The sequence below is a fragment of the Zootoca vivipara genome, chromosome 2 (assembly GCF_963506605.1).
Source record: "Zootoca vivipara chromosome 2, rZooViv1.1, whole genome shotgun sequence".
NCBI lineage: Eukaryota > Metazoa > Chordata > Lepidosauria > Squamata > Lacertidae > Zootoca > Zootoca vivipara.
Window position 1 is genome coordinate 10,639,063 of NC_083277.1, and position 12,002 is coordinate 10,651,064.

The following is a 12,002-nucleotide window of genomic DNA, read 5'->3' on the forward strand; positions in this document are numbered from 1 at the left end:
CGAGTTTCCTCTTCCCGTCCTTTCCTCTTGGCTTGGGTGAGAAGAAGAGGCAGCAGCAGCAGCGGCAGCCTCTCGGGCTGCATCTAAAACTCGGGCTCCTGGGGGGCTGCGGGAGATCCGGAGTCTGCAGCCGGCGAGAGGTGGGTCGAGATGATCGGCGGGGTGGGGTGGGGGAGGGTGGAAAGAGGGAGGAGATGAGGGGGGGGGAGGGGGAGAGCGAGGGATGGAGGAGACAGGGGAGGGGGCAAGCATGTAGCCCCCTCCAAAGACATAGCTCCCAGCTCCCCCCCCAAACAAACCCCTTTCACCCAGATCAAGTGGGGCGGGGGGGGGGATAAAGTTTGTTGTAGCATATATCAGCAGCCAGGTGGCAATGTCCTTGCAGATCTTAATAACGAGACAGATTGGATTTTAATTAGATTTTTTAGCAGTAAAGCCACCCGTACCCATGATTATTATTGTTTAACAGTCGATGGCGGACAGCTACTTTGCACCCAATTCAAGAGCAGAGCCGGGAGGGGATGGATGTTGGGGGGGGGGGGGAAATGAAGACTCTGCAAGGATGGGAGGGGGGAAGAGAAAATGACATAATCCTGGGAACAAAGGAAGGGCACCACCGCTGCCCAATTTTTAAACTGGGTTTTTGCTTGCGTTTTCTTTGCCCTCCTCGTCCCTCTTTCCTTTCTTCGCATCGCCTGTCAATTGCATAGAAAGCGTTAGAGATGCCACATAAAACAACTACTGTATGAGATTACCGTATGTGCACCGGATGGGGGCTAAGAGCTGTGCAGTTGCAGGTAGGGCTTGTGTGGCTCTAAGGGAGCTGTCCAGCACTCCAAAGACCTGTCAAACCACCGCAGCCCCCTACCCCAACCCCTGCATGCAAGTATCAAAATATTGAGAGGAGGTTGAGAATAAGCAGGGAGATTCACCGACACCTGGCAGCTCTTTGCTATGTTTTTGCAGAAAGTTGGTCTGCAGATTTTGCTCCCTCCCACCTTAGACTTCTGTCTCTCCGCTCACATCCCTTGACACTTCCTTCAGTCCCCATATGTTATCCAAGGAGCACAGTTGAGTGGTGGGACATCTGCTCTGCCTCCAGAAGGCCCCAGGTTCAGTCCCTGGCATCTAACAATATACAAACATAAGGAGAGCTCTGCTGGATCAGGCCAGTGGCCCATCTAGTCCAGCATCCTAGTCTCACCGTGGCTGGTCTGTGGGGAAACCTGCGATGATCAGGACCTGAACACAGGAGCACTGCCTGCTCCCCCACCTTCCTATGGTTTCCAGCGACTGGTATTCAGATGCATTATTGCCTCTGACTGTGGAGCAAAACCATCTCAGGGGCTGGGGGAAAGACCCTTGCCTGAAACCCTGGAGACCTGCTTCTAGTACTGAGCTAGATGGACCCATGGTATGACTCTGTGTAAGGCAACTTCTTGCGTTCCCACATAATCCAGCATGTTGGCCCTCGCCCTCCATGCATGCCACCTGCTTCCTGCCACAGTCCTCTTGTGTTCATTCACACAATCTTTGAGCACACATTTTTCCTGTCACCTCTCATTCCACTTCCTTACGGACGACCTCTGTGTCTGTCCTGATTTATGACTCCCAGCTGTTCAGAAAGTGTGTTTCATGGGCTGTGCAGGTGAAGACAGTCCCCACCCTCAGTTTAAAATATGGAACACTTCTCTGGACTTGGCAGAGCTGGGCGCTGGCAACTAGAATCCTTGGGCGGTTTGCAGGGCCCATGCTGCCTGGTCTAACCCCCCCCCAGCTTTAAATCCCCCCCCCAGGGGAACACTCATGAACTTTGGAGCAAATAACTCTATTGCTATTGTAGCCGGACTGGCCTTCAGGTCTGGCTCCAATCCCTGAACAAAGTGTTGGGTGCGACTTCTTAGAACCCTAAACAGCTTAGGACCAGGATTCCTGGGGGATGGGACTCTGCCACCTGACCATGCCTATCGACTTGAGCCCAAACAGGGGAAGGTTCACCCAGCATCAGAGACGCAGTTGTACAGAACACGGGAACAAGCATATCTTTCAAATTAGAGAGTTACTCAGTTACTCCCTACGTAGCGGAATGGCATATTTCTGGTTGAGTCAGGCCTTCTGTGAGGATTCATATTGGAGAAAGCAGCCTTCATACAGTAAGAGTAAAGAATATTTATTCCCCTCCCTCCTGCAGGTGCAGAGCACAAGAAGGCATTTCCAACTCCTGTATCTTGCCCTGAAGACCCTGAAGGCGCTGCTTGGATTGGGCCATTCGCCTTGCGACACCAACAGAACAACATCATCCCCCTACCAGATGATTTCCCCATCTCTGCTGCGGACTTAAGCTTCCATTTGGTGGCTAGTTTTACCAGAGAACTTGCTCCGAGGAATTGGGGGTGGGCAGGCACCCCCACCCACCCCCAACAGGAGCCTGCCGACAAGCCCCCTTTCTTCTCCCTGCAAGTCTGTCCGCTCCCCTCCTTTACCTCTGCTTTTGCCTTTGGGGAGACGCAAGAGGGTACCCCTTGGGTGGCCAGATTTGGCCCACGGGCCTCGCCTTGCCGACCTCCGACACGAGACAGGGATTTCCCTCGCGGGTTGACACAATATGGCTACGGGGAGAGGGGAAACGGCTGCCCTCCACCTGCAGTTCCAGGGTGCTCCAGAACCAGGAATGCAGCCAGCGATGAAAATGGAGGCGCAAGACCCATCTGCTCATGAACTAGGGGGAGGGGCAGCTTCCCGCTTCCTTCCGGTTGGCTCCATGCGGGAGTTTTTGGCCGGGGAAGCTCCTCAGCAGGTGAAGCAGGAGCCAGACGAGGGTCTGCAGCAGCACTGGGAGACCCAGAGGCAGGAGTTCCCCAAGGCAGTGCCCTATCCCCAGCCAGGGTGGCGGAACCCACCATTGCCCAAGCCCTTGCAGTGGGACACCAATTCATTCCAGACCTCCTATGAGGCGGCTGCCAACCCGAGCCAGTGGCCCCCCGGAGGGTGGGTAGCCCAGAGCCTGTCAGGCCTCAGCCGGGAAACCCAGCCAGTCTACGGCGGCTCAGGGCACCGAGAGCGGAGGGGCTATGGGAGCGTGAAGGAGGAGACCCCTGGTGACGACACGGTCAGCATGGAGACGCGGCGCCAGCGCTTCCGGCGCCACCGCTACCAGGAGGCCGAGGGGCCCCGGGAGGTCTGCCGGCAGCTCCAGGAGCTCTGCCACCAGTGGCTGAGGCCCGAGAGGCACAGCAAGGAGCAGATCCTGGAGGCTGTGGTCGTGGAGCAGTTCCTGACAGTCCTGCCCCAGGAAATCCAGAACTGGGTCCGGGAGCACAGCCCAGAAACCTGCGCCCAAGCAGTCGCCTTGTCGGAAGACTTCCTGATGAGGCAGCGAGAAGCCCAGAGAAAAGAACAGCAGGTAATTATATTTTTTTAAGTGTCTCTAATAAAATGGGGGCGGGGAAAGAAGAGACAACATATTTCCCACGCCCCATCCTGTGAAAACAAAATGCTAGACCAGAAGGAAATCCTGGAGGAATGCATAGACTGTACTGTACACTCGTTGAAGATTACATAGGAATAGTGTATGTGCAATTTCTGTACACAGGTTGTACATGCACTGAACATAATGTGTGAATAGCCCTAACGGACTGCAAACTTTTTGTGTGTTTGTATGGTTGTGAAATAATGTCAGAAACAGGACCACCTTTAATGAAAGCATTTAGGAAAACTATTAAGAGTGTGTGTGTATACTGCTGATGACAGCTGTGGAGCCTCCATGCTCAGACAAAGTGTATCTTTGAATACCGGTTGCTAGGAGATGGAGAACAGTGGTGGTTTCATCAGAGGTTTCCAAATGTTTGTTTGCTCCTTTTGGGAACAGGAATCCAAACTAGACGACCTTTTGTCTGATCCAACAGGGCTGAATGTCTTATCAAATGTATCTGAAGAAGTGTGCGTGCACACGAAAGCTCATACCAATGACAAACTTAGTTGGTCTCTAAGGTGCTACTGGAAGGAATTTTTTTTATCTTATTTTGTCTTATCAAAGTTATTGTCAATTAATTAATTAATTAATTAATTAATTAGTACCCTGCCTTTTCCCCTGAAGGGGATTCAAGGCGGCTAACAGATAAAACCAAGAACCGCTAAAAGCATAGAAAAATCCATCCACTATTGTGGCCCGTGTTTTGTTAGCCCAAAAATGAAAGACAGATTAGGTCCCAACTAAAGAAGAATGACAATTAAAAGTGATAGAATAGGCACAGCTTGCAGATTTAATGTAGAGAATAAGAGAATAAGAGAACAAGAAGAACATATGTTTAAAGAAGATTGGAAAATGTTTATTGAATATACTGTATAGGGGGAAATTGTGTACATTTAAAAACATTGGCAGCATTAAGATAAATTCAATAGTGTAAATAGGTTTTGACGGATGTGATATTGGAATACTGAATGGTTTAGTTCATGTAAAATATGCAGGGATTTACAGTATGCAAAATGAACCATGGAAAGACAAGAAGGGAAGTCATTGATATTTTAAGGTTGTTTAAATGAATATTCTAAAATGTAGAACAGAAATATTTAATAAAAATTATATACAGTCATGCCTTGGTTCTCAAATGCCTTGGTACTCATACGTTTTGGCTCCCAAATGCCGCAAACCCGGAAGTAACCGTTCCAGTTTGTGAACATTTTTCGGAAGTCCAATGTGGCTTCCGCTTGACTGCAGGAAGCTTCTGCAGCCAATCGGAAACCACACCTTGGTTTTCGAACGGTTTCAGGAGTCATACAAACACCCGGAACGGATGAAGTTCGAGAACCAAGGTACGACTGTATATATAAAAAAGTAAAAACCATCATTAAAATACAATTTGACATTGGTTGAATTAAAACTATAAACATTTATGTAATGTTGGTCTGGTCTGGTTTGAATGGAGAGTAGTTTTGTGGCACAGAGTTTTTTCCAAGCAGTATCGCCAGTCCCTCCCTGGCCTGATCTTTCCCTTTTGCTATTTCCAGGCTCTATGGACGTTTGATGAGGTGGTGGTGAACACCCCCATGGCGCAGCAATACCCCTCTGTGGCGCAACAGGTGCACTACCCAACAGTGGCGCTGCCAATGCAGTACCCGCCCCTGGCCCAGCCGGTGCCGTTTCCTGCCATCGGACCGCAGGCTCCGAATCCTGTTGTGCCGGAGAGAGCACCGCCCGTCGCCGGGAGAACGCTGATCTGCCGGGAACCTGTGCCTGAGGGAGGCAGGAGTCTCAGGCCGTATGGTAAGGATTCTCTGAGGCAGCTACATCGGAGTTGATTTTGAACACTTTGTGGGAGCCCAGTCTAAGGTGCCTCTGGTCCTTCAAGGTCTATGGCATGAATCAGACCTCTGTCTCTGGAGAAGGGGAGTGGGATTCTACAGATTGTTGGACCTGTTTTGAGCATCAGAAGATCTCTGCTGGATCAAGTCCAGCCTCCTGTTCTCACAGTGGCCAACCAGTTGCCTGCAGGAACACAACAGCACTCTCTGCTTCCTGGAGTTTCCAGCATTCAAAAGCATGCTGCCAATTGTGAAGGCAACAGCTCAGCCATCATGGCTGGCAGCCATTGATAGCCTTGGCCTCCATGATTGCATGTAATCCTCCTTTAAAGACATTTAAGTTGGGGGCCTTCATTGCCTCCTGGGGGAGCAAGTTCCCTAGTTTTACTATGCACTACATGGAGTACTTGAATCCCCCAACATTCAGTTTCATTGGATTATGAGATTCATTGGATCATTATGAGAGAGGGAGAAAAAGCTTTTATCGACTTTTTCAATAAACTTGTGTCCTGTCACCTCTTAACTCGTCTTTTCTCTAAACTAAAAGGTCCCAGACACTGCAAACTTTGTTCATAGGCAGCGTAAACCTGGAGCCCCTCTCTCACTTGGCATAACTATACAACTGTCTATATCAGGTATAGGCAACCTTCGGCCCGCCAGATGTTTTGGCCTACAACTCCCATGATCCCTAGCTAACAGGACCAGTGGTCAGGGATGATGGGAATTGTAGTCCAAAACATCTGGAGGGCCGAAGGTTGCCTATGCCTGGTCTGGATGTTATTTGCTGTAATTCCAATTCAAGATTTTGAAGCTTGATTATGTCTATTTTTTGGACCCACCTTATTTCTTTCAGTTGTTTTAAACTGCTTTGATATTGTGTCTTATGTGCCCTGGGACCTTAGAGTGAAGGGACAAAAACAACAATAGTGATAATAATGTGTGGCCTCAAGTTTTGGGGCTGGGAGGGGGGACTGGTGGAATTCAGCTTTTGTGTCAGTTCAGGTGGGCAAAACAAAAATTCCATGTTGCTCAAGTTAACAGCCACAGTCGGTACCCAGAGAAGTTCACTACAAGGGTGAAGGGAACCAAAGGAGGACAGGAGGTGAGGCCAAGAGAAGCAGGCTCTGGCTGAGGAACTCCTGAATTTGCCGTCAAAATCTCTGAATGGATGAGGACCTGGAATACAGAGAGCTTTTATATTGCAGCTCCCAGTTAGAAGGCCAGATTAGGAACCAATCCAGAGATTCCTGCAAAGCAAGGCAGGTATGGTGCTTCTGAGGCCTACACTTCTTTTTCTCAACTGTTTGGGCCTATTTTGCATTGTTGTTAAGAGAACGGTGCCTTTGTGCGGCGGGGAGCCAGAGGCATAGTGTCTTTGTTGTACACCTAAAGGAGCGTCTCCACCCTCATTGCTCAGCCGGGACACTGAGGTCCAGCTCCGAGGGCCTTCTGCCGGTTCCCTCACTGCGAGAAGTGAAGCTGCACAGGGGTGTCCAAACTTTTTTCAAAGAGGGCCAGATTTGATGAAGTAAACATATGTGAGGGCCAACCAAGGGGCCGACCAAAGTTGTTAAATTGTTGAGCTTTTTTAAGGACTGAAGTTGTTGAGCTTTTTTAAAGGATTTTACTCCAGGAAATAAACTGCCATAGGGGCCAGATTAAACCGACCAGTGGGCCAGATTAGGCCCCCAAAATGGAATTTGGACATGCCTTCTCAGTAGTGGCTCCTGCCCTGTGGAACGCCCTCCCATCAGATGTCAAGGAAATAAACAACTATCTGACTTTTAGAAGACATTTGAAGGCAACCCTGTTTAGGGAAGTTTTTAAATGTTTTATCTTTTATCGTGTTTTTAATGTTCTTCTTCTTCTTCTGTTGTTGTTACTATTATTATTATTATTATTATTATTATTATTATTATTATTATTATTATTATTATTATTAAACACATGTGTCAAACTTCGTGTTTTTGTGTGTGTCCCCCAACTTATGCAGGCCCCATTCAAGAGTTCCGGAGGCCCCTCACGAACGCCGAGAGGATGCGGAACCGGCGGATGCGGAACCGGAAGCAGCGCCTTGAGACCAGCATGCAGCTGGTGGAGTCGGCTTCGAGGGCCCCTTCCATGCTTTTGGACGCCATGCGCGGCTTGCACCGCCAGGACCTGAAGGCCTTTGACAGGGCCAGGCAAGAGGAGAGGCAGCACAGGAAGCAGGAGAGGCGCCAGGACAGGGCCACGGCCCAGCTGATGGTCAACGCTATTGAGCGTTCCCACAACGACCTGGGCGAGTTCCTGGGGAGGCAAACGGCCACCATGGCAGCCATCGCGGCAGTGTTCGCCGGCCAGAGGTCTCCGTCGCAAGGAGCATCCCTTGGCAGCTCGTACCAGGGGAACAGCAACCCACCTTGGGGCCCGCCGGAGGCTGGGACCCCCCTACCTCCCAGTCACGTGCCCGGCATGCCTTCAGAGCCCGTGGCAGGCTCAGCCATTCCGTGCCCGGTGCCTCCTCTGGCGACCCCAGGTGGAATTTGCAACCCCATCCCAGAACCTCCTCCTACGGACGGACCCCGAGAGGATGCCGCTCCAGACTCGCCCACGCCATCAACTTCTGACACCGCGTCGCGTACGCTAGACACGCGGCCGAGCAGAGGGACAAAAAGGAAGATGTGGGAATGACAAGGGGCACCCTTCTCCCTCTTGTAGTTTGCATTTGGATTTTGATGGGATTTTCTCAACGGGCAGGGCTGCCAGAACCCTGTTGCTCTTTTCCCATCCACCTCCCACTTACCCTGGTTTTAACAGACAGCCCGTCTATCTATGCAAAAGAAAAAAAGCAAAAGCAAAAAGCTGCATGGTCAGGTTGCATATTGGTAGCCAGTGAGAGCTGTAGGGTTCAGAGTCTGTGCCATTCCAACAGATAAAGAGGTGAGCTTTGATCCAGGAGACCTGGGTGAGTGGACCAGTAGACCTGTTGAGCCAAGTTGCATCTGCCTTTCTGTAAAATGGGAATAACCAGCCTACCTCACAAAAGTGTTTGAGGAGGGGTGCTTTGCAAATGCAAGAGCCCCATAAACACATGCAACGTTGACTTGGTTGTACTTAGCAAGTCAACCTCTATTGCTTAGAGATTTTTTTAAAAAAAATTAAGCGGTGGAGAAATGCTTTTAAATATTAAAATAATAATTTAAAGGAGGGCCAAGGGCAAGAGCTGTTTCAGTGAAGCAGTGTCTTGTGCCAAAGCCTTCAAAGGTGGCCATGTCGATACGGCAATTTCTTAACAGCGTTTTATTTATTATATAATATTTATTATAAGATGTTTTTAAATACCCCTGTACTAGCTGTCCGTAGTGGCTAACCAAGCCAAAAAGTTACAACAGTATTTACTATCAAATGATGTACCCGTAATACAAAAAGAGAGTATTTTAAACACCAGAAGCCAACAAAAGATTTTTTTAAAAGAGAGCAGTGTAGCAGAGAAGAACATTGTACCCTTTCTATTGGGCTCGTCACCGGTGCTATCCCATGAGTATGGCCAGCATTATACCCATTTTACAGATGGGGAAAACTGAGGCTGAGCATCGGTAGTGAGGTATTTTTTTGTTTTTTTGTTCCAAGCTCTAATATTTTAATTGTCGTTGTGAAAAGGTGGGTTGCTGCTGCTTACTGGGAGAAGGTGGAGAGAAAGAAGGCAAAGAATTTGATGTGCTGCAAATGCACCAGTGGAGCCCACTGGGTGCTTCTGCTGGTGCTTTTGCACCGCACTGACTTCTCCACCTCTTTTTTAACTGACCCTCCTGCTTGAGCTGCAGCCATTAGCTCAGGGCTGGGGAACATTTTGGACCCCACCCCGGATGTTGCTAGACTAGGGCTCCTCCATTGTCTTCCGAGACGGACGGACGCCAATCAACAACAGCTCCCAGCACCCAGGCAAGTTCCACCTGCATTTTTTGCAATTCTAGATTCAAGCACAGCTCGGCTTTTCCCAAGCCAGGCTGGCTTCCTCACCGAAATGTACCGAAGATGTCAAAACCAGCCTTTCCTTCACCAGAAGCAGCAACAGCTTTTTAAAGACAATCTGCCTTTTAAGAACCCGGGAGGTTTTCCCCCCTAAGACTGGCACTTGAGACTTGGCATTTTGGAGCCCTCCTGGACCATGCCGTTCGGTTTTGATGGATTTTTTTTTAAAAAAATAAGTACTGTTTTTAAATTAACTCTGTTAACCTGTCCAGCTTGCAAAACGTGTATTTATTTGTAAATGTATTCTGAGCTTTTTAAGTGGGAAGGAATAAAAGAATGATCCGGTGGAGAGTTGGGGCAAACTTTGAGGGTAGGATCGCTGGGGTTGGGTTGGGTTTGGCAAAAGATTAAGACCAGGAGTAGGAAACCTGAAGGCCTCTGGATGTTGCTGGACTCCAGCTCCCATCATCTTTGAGCATAGGTTGTGCTGCCTGGGGCTGATGGGAACTGGAGTCCAGCAACACCTGGAGGGCAGCGGGATCCCCATCTCCAAAACTGATTTCCATTTGCGCTAAAAGCCACAGATCTTTTCAGTCTCAAAATGCAGAGAGGGGGAAATCAAACAGTGAAAACAGTCCAGAGGTGTGAGTTCTCTCCATGTCAGAACACCCACGTGCAAATGTTGGGAGAAAACAAAAATTATATATCAGGTCTGGGAAGCATGTGGACCTCCCAATGATGATGTTAGACTCCAACTCCCATGATCCCTGAGCAATTGGCCACGCTGCCTGGGGCTGATGGGAGTTGGAGTCCAGAAGCACCTGGACTCCAGCCCTGTTATGCACCTTAATGACACTCTCTGTTTACCTTTGAAGCAGCTTAGCAGGAAGTAACGCCAGACAAGGTTGGATGAGAGACGAGTTATCAGCCAGATCAGGCATAGGCAACCTTGGCTCTCCACATGTTTTGGAACTGGGCCAGTGGTCAGGGATCATGGGAGTTGTAGTTCCAAAACATCTGGAGAGCCAAGGTTGCCTATGCCTGAGCCATATCATTCTCAGCCATGCTGAACCCAGGAGGAGTCTATCATTTGGAGCAAGAGCTGTGCCACTTCAGACTGCTTGTGTAACAATATGCTCCATGCACGCACGCACGCACGCACACACACACAAAACGTCCCTGAACATAGAAAAGTAGCTGGTGAGAAGGAAAGGCCTCCAGCCTAGATCCCCCCTCCCCCAAGGAAAAAAAAGGCTAGTTTTTCATGTTTACCATCCACCTTCAACATGATGCTCTCCTGATGATGCCCATATCTCCAGGGTAGGGAAGATTTATTTATAACAATATTTGTATACTGTAGTTCCGTAAAAAAAAAAACCTACAGCAATTATCTATATGCAATAAACAAAAACCCCACACGCAGAAATTAAAAAAGTATCAATTGCCAGCTAACTATTACTGAAAATGTATGGTGGAGATAGAGGAAGTTGTGGCCTGAAGTTGCTACGGGCCCAATTCCCATCAATAGGTTGGGGCTGGCTGGGGCTGATGACATCTTGAAAAGGTCCACAGGTTCCCTGATCCTGCTGAAGATGTATAGCCCAGACACAGGCTTTCCCTCCTCAGCAAGAACCCAGCCTTTCCCCTCAAAAAGAGCAGCTGATGAGGCCCACTAGGCCATGCCTTGCTGTGTGCAAATCTGCCAATTGCTAATGCCCAGAGCATTTCCCATAATTCCCTGTCAGGCACTCAGGGTCTCTCCTTAGCTGTCTTCTCAGTGAGGAAGAGCATTTCCCATAATCCCCTGCAATGGTTCCCTGTCAGGCACTCAGGGTCTCGCCTTAGCTGTCTTCTCAGTGTGGAAGCCAGTTTGAGGACCTAGATGGGCAATTGGTTTTGCTCGTTTGGAGCAGGGGTGGGGAATCTCTGGCCTCTTCCTGTTGCTGGGCTCCAGTTCCCCATAAGCCCCAGTCAGCATGGCCAATGGGCAGAGATCATAGTCCAATAAGGTCTGGAGTTCCACAGCCCCCCCCCCCATCCTTGATTCAAGAGAAAGCAACTTCCAAAGGGGCTCCATATCTATTCTACCGTAGGATTTTTCAAAGCAACAGTTACTTCTGGGCTATTTGACTTCTCTCCCCTCTTTGTAAAACAAAAGCAACATTCATGGAGCATTGTCAGTCTCCAAAGATGCCCAGGGTCATTGGCTTTCCAATTGGGGTTTCTCAGATGAATTCCCCCCCCCCTCCCCACGTCACAAGTTTTGAAACTATTCAATAAAGTTTGTAATTTTTCTGTGTGGTCTTGCTTTATTTATCTTGTTCAGCCCTCTTCTCCCCCCACCAAAAAACCAAAACAAAACCCTTGGTGGTGGCACTTTCAAAATTGCATCAATTCAAAACAGAACCTCATCCCCAGGAATTCCCTTGCTAGTCAATTAATTGGGTCAGAGATGGGAAACCTTTCTCTGGGTGTGAGGGATGCATTCTTCCATGGGTGATCAGTTGGGGCATGCAAGCGAATGCTGGCTGCTTCCAGAACCAGAAGGTCTCCCCTACCCTCCTCTGCCATCCCTTTCTCTCTGTAGGGTTGCCAGACTCAATAGTGGACAGGACTTCTGTGCCTTTAATTGCCCTGCTCTCTTTTGAGTCTGGAAACCTTAAAGAGAAACCAGCAGACCCTTTGTTTAATTTCCAAGCAAAGGGGCTGCTGGTTTCTCTTTAAGGTTTCCAGACTCAAAAGAGAGC

General features: G+C 49.1%; 1 protein-coding gene across 1 annotated transcript; it reads left to right on the forward strand.

Annotated features, from left to right (window-relative positions):
* Positions 1 to 27: 27 nt before the first annotated feature.
* Positions 28 to 11,822, forward strand: LOC118081236 (zinc finger protein with KRAB and SCAN domains 1). Its single transcript, XM_035107604.2, has 4 exons — positions 28 to 140; positions 2,192 to 3,403; positions 5,008 to 5,263; positions 7,295 to 11,822. The coding sequence occupies exons 2-4, from the start codon at positions 2,606 to 2,608 to the stop codon at positions 7,972 to 7,974; spliced, it is 1,734 nt and encodes a 577-aa protein (XP_034963495.2). The 5' UTR covers positions 28 to 140; positions 2,192 to 2,605; the 3' UTR covers positions 7,975 to 11,822.
* Positions 11,823 to 12,002: the final 180 nt, after the last annotated feature.

Bases quoted from the DNA above. Each gene is read 5' to 3' on its own strand.
- LOC118081236 (XM_035107604.2), top strand. From the start codon at position 2,606: ATGGCTACGGGGAGAGGGGAAACGGCTGCCCTCCACCTGCAGTTCCAG. The intron at 3,404-5,007 runs GTAATTATATTT...TGCTATTTCCAG, and splicing joins CCCAGAGAAAAGAACAGCAG to GCTCTATGGACGTTTGATGA. The intron at 5,264-7,294 runs GTAAGGATTCTC...CAACTTATGCAG, and splicing joins CAGGAGTCTCAGGCCGTATG to GCCCCATTCAAGAGTTCCGG.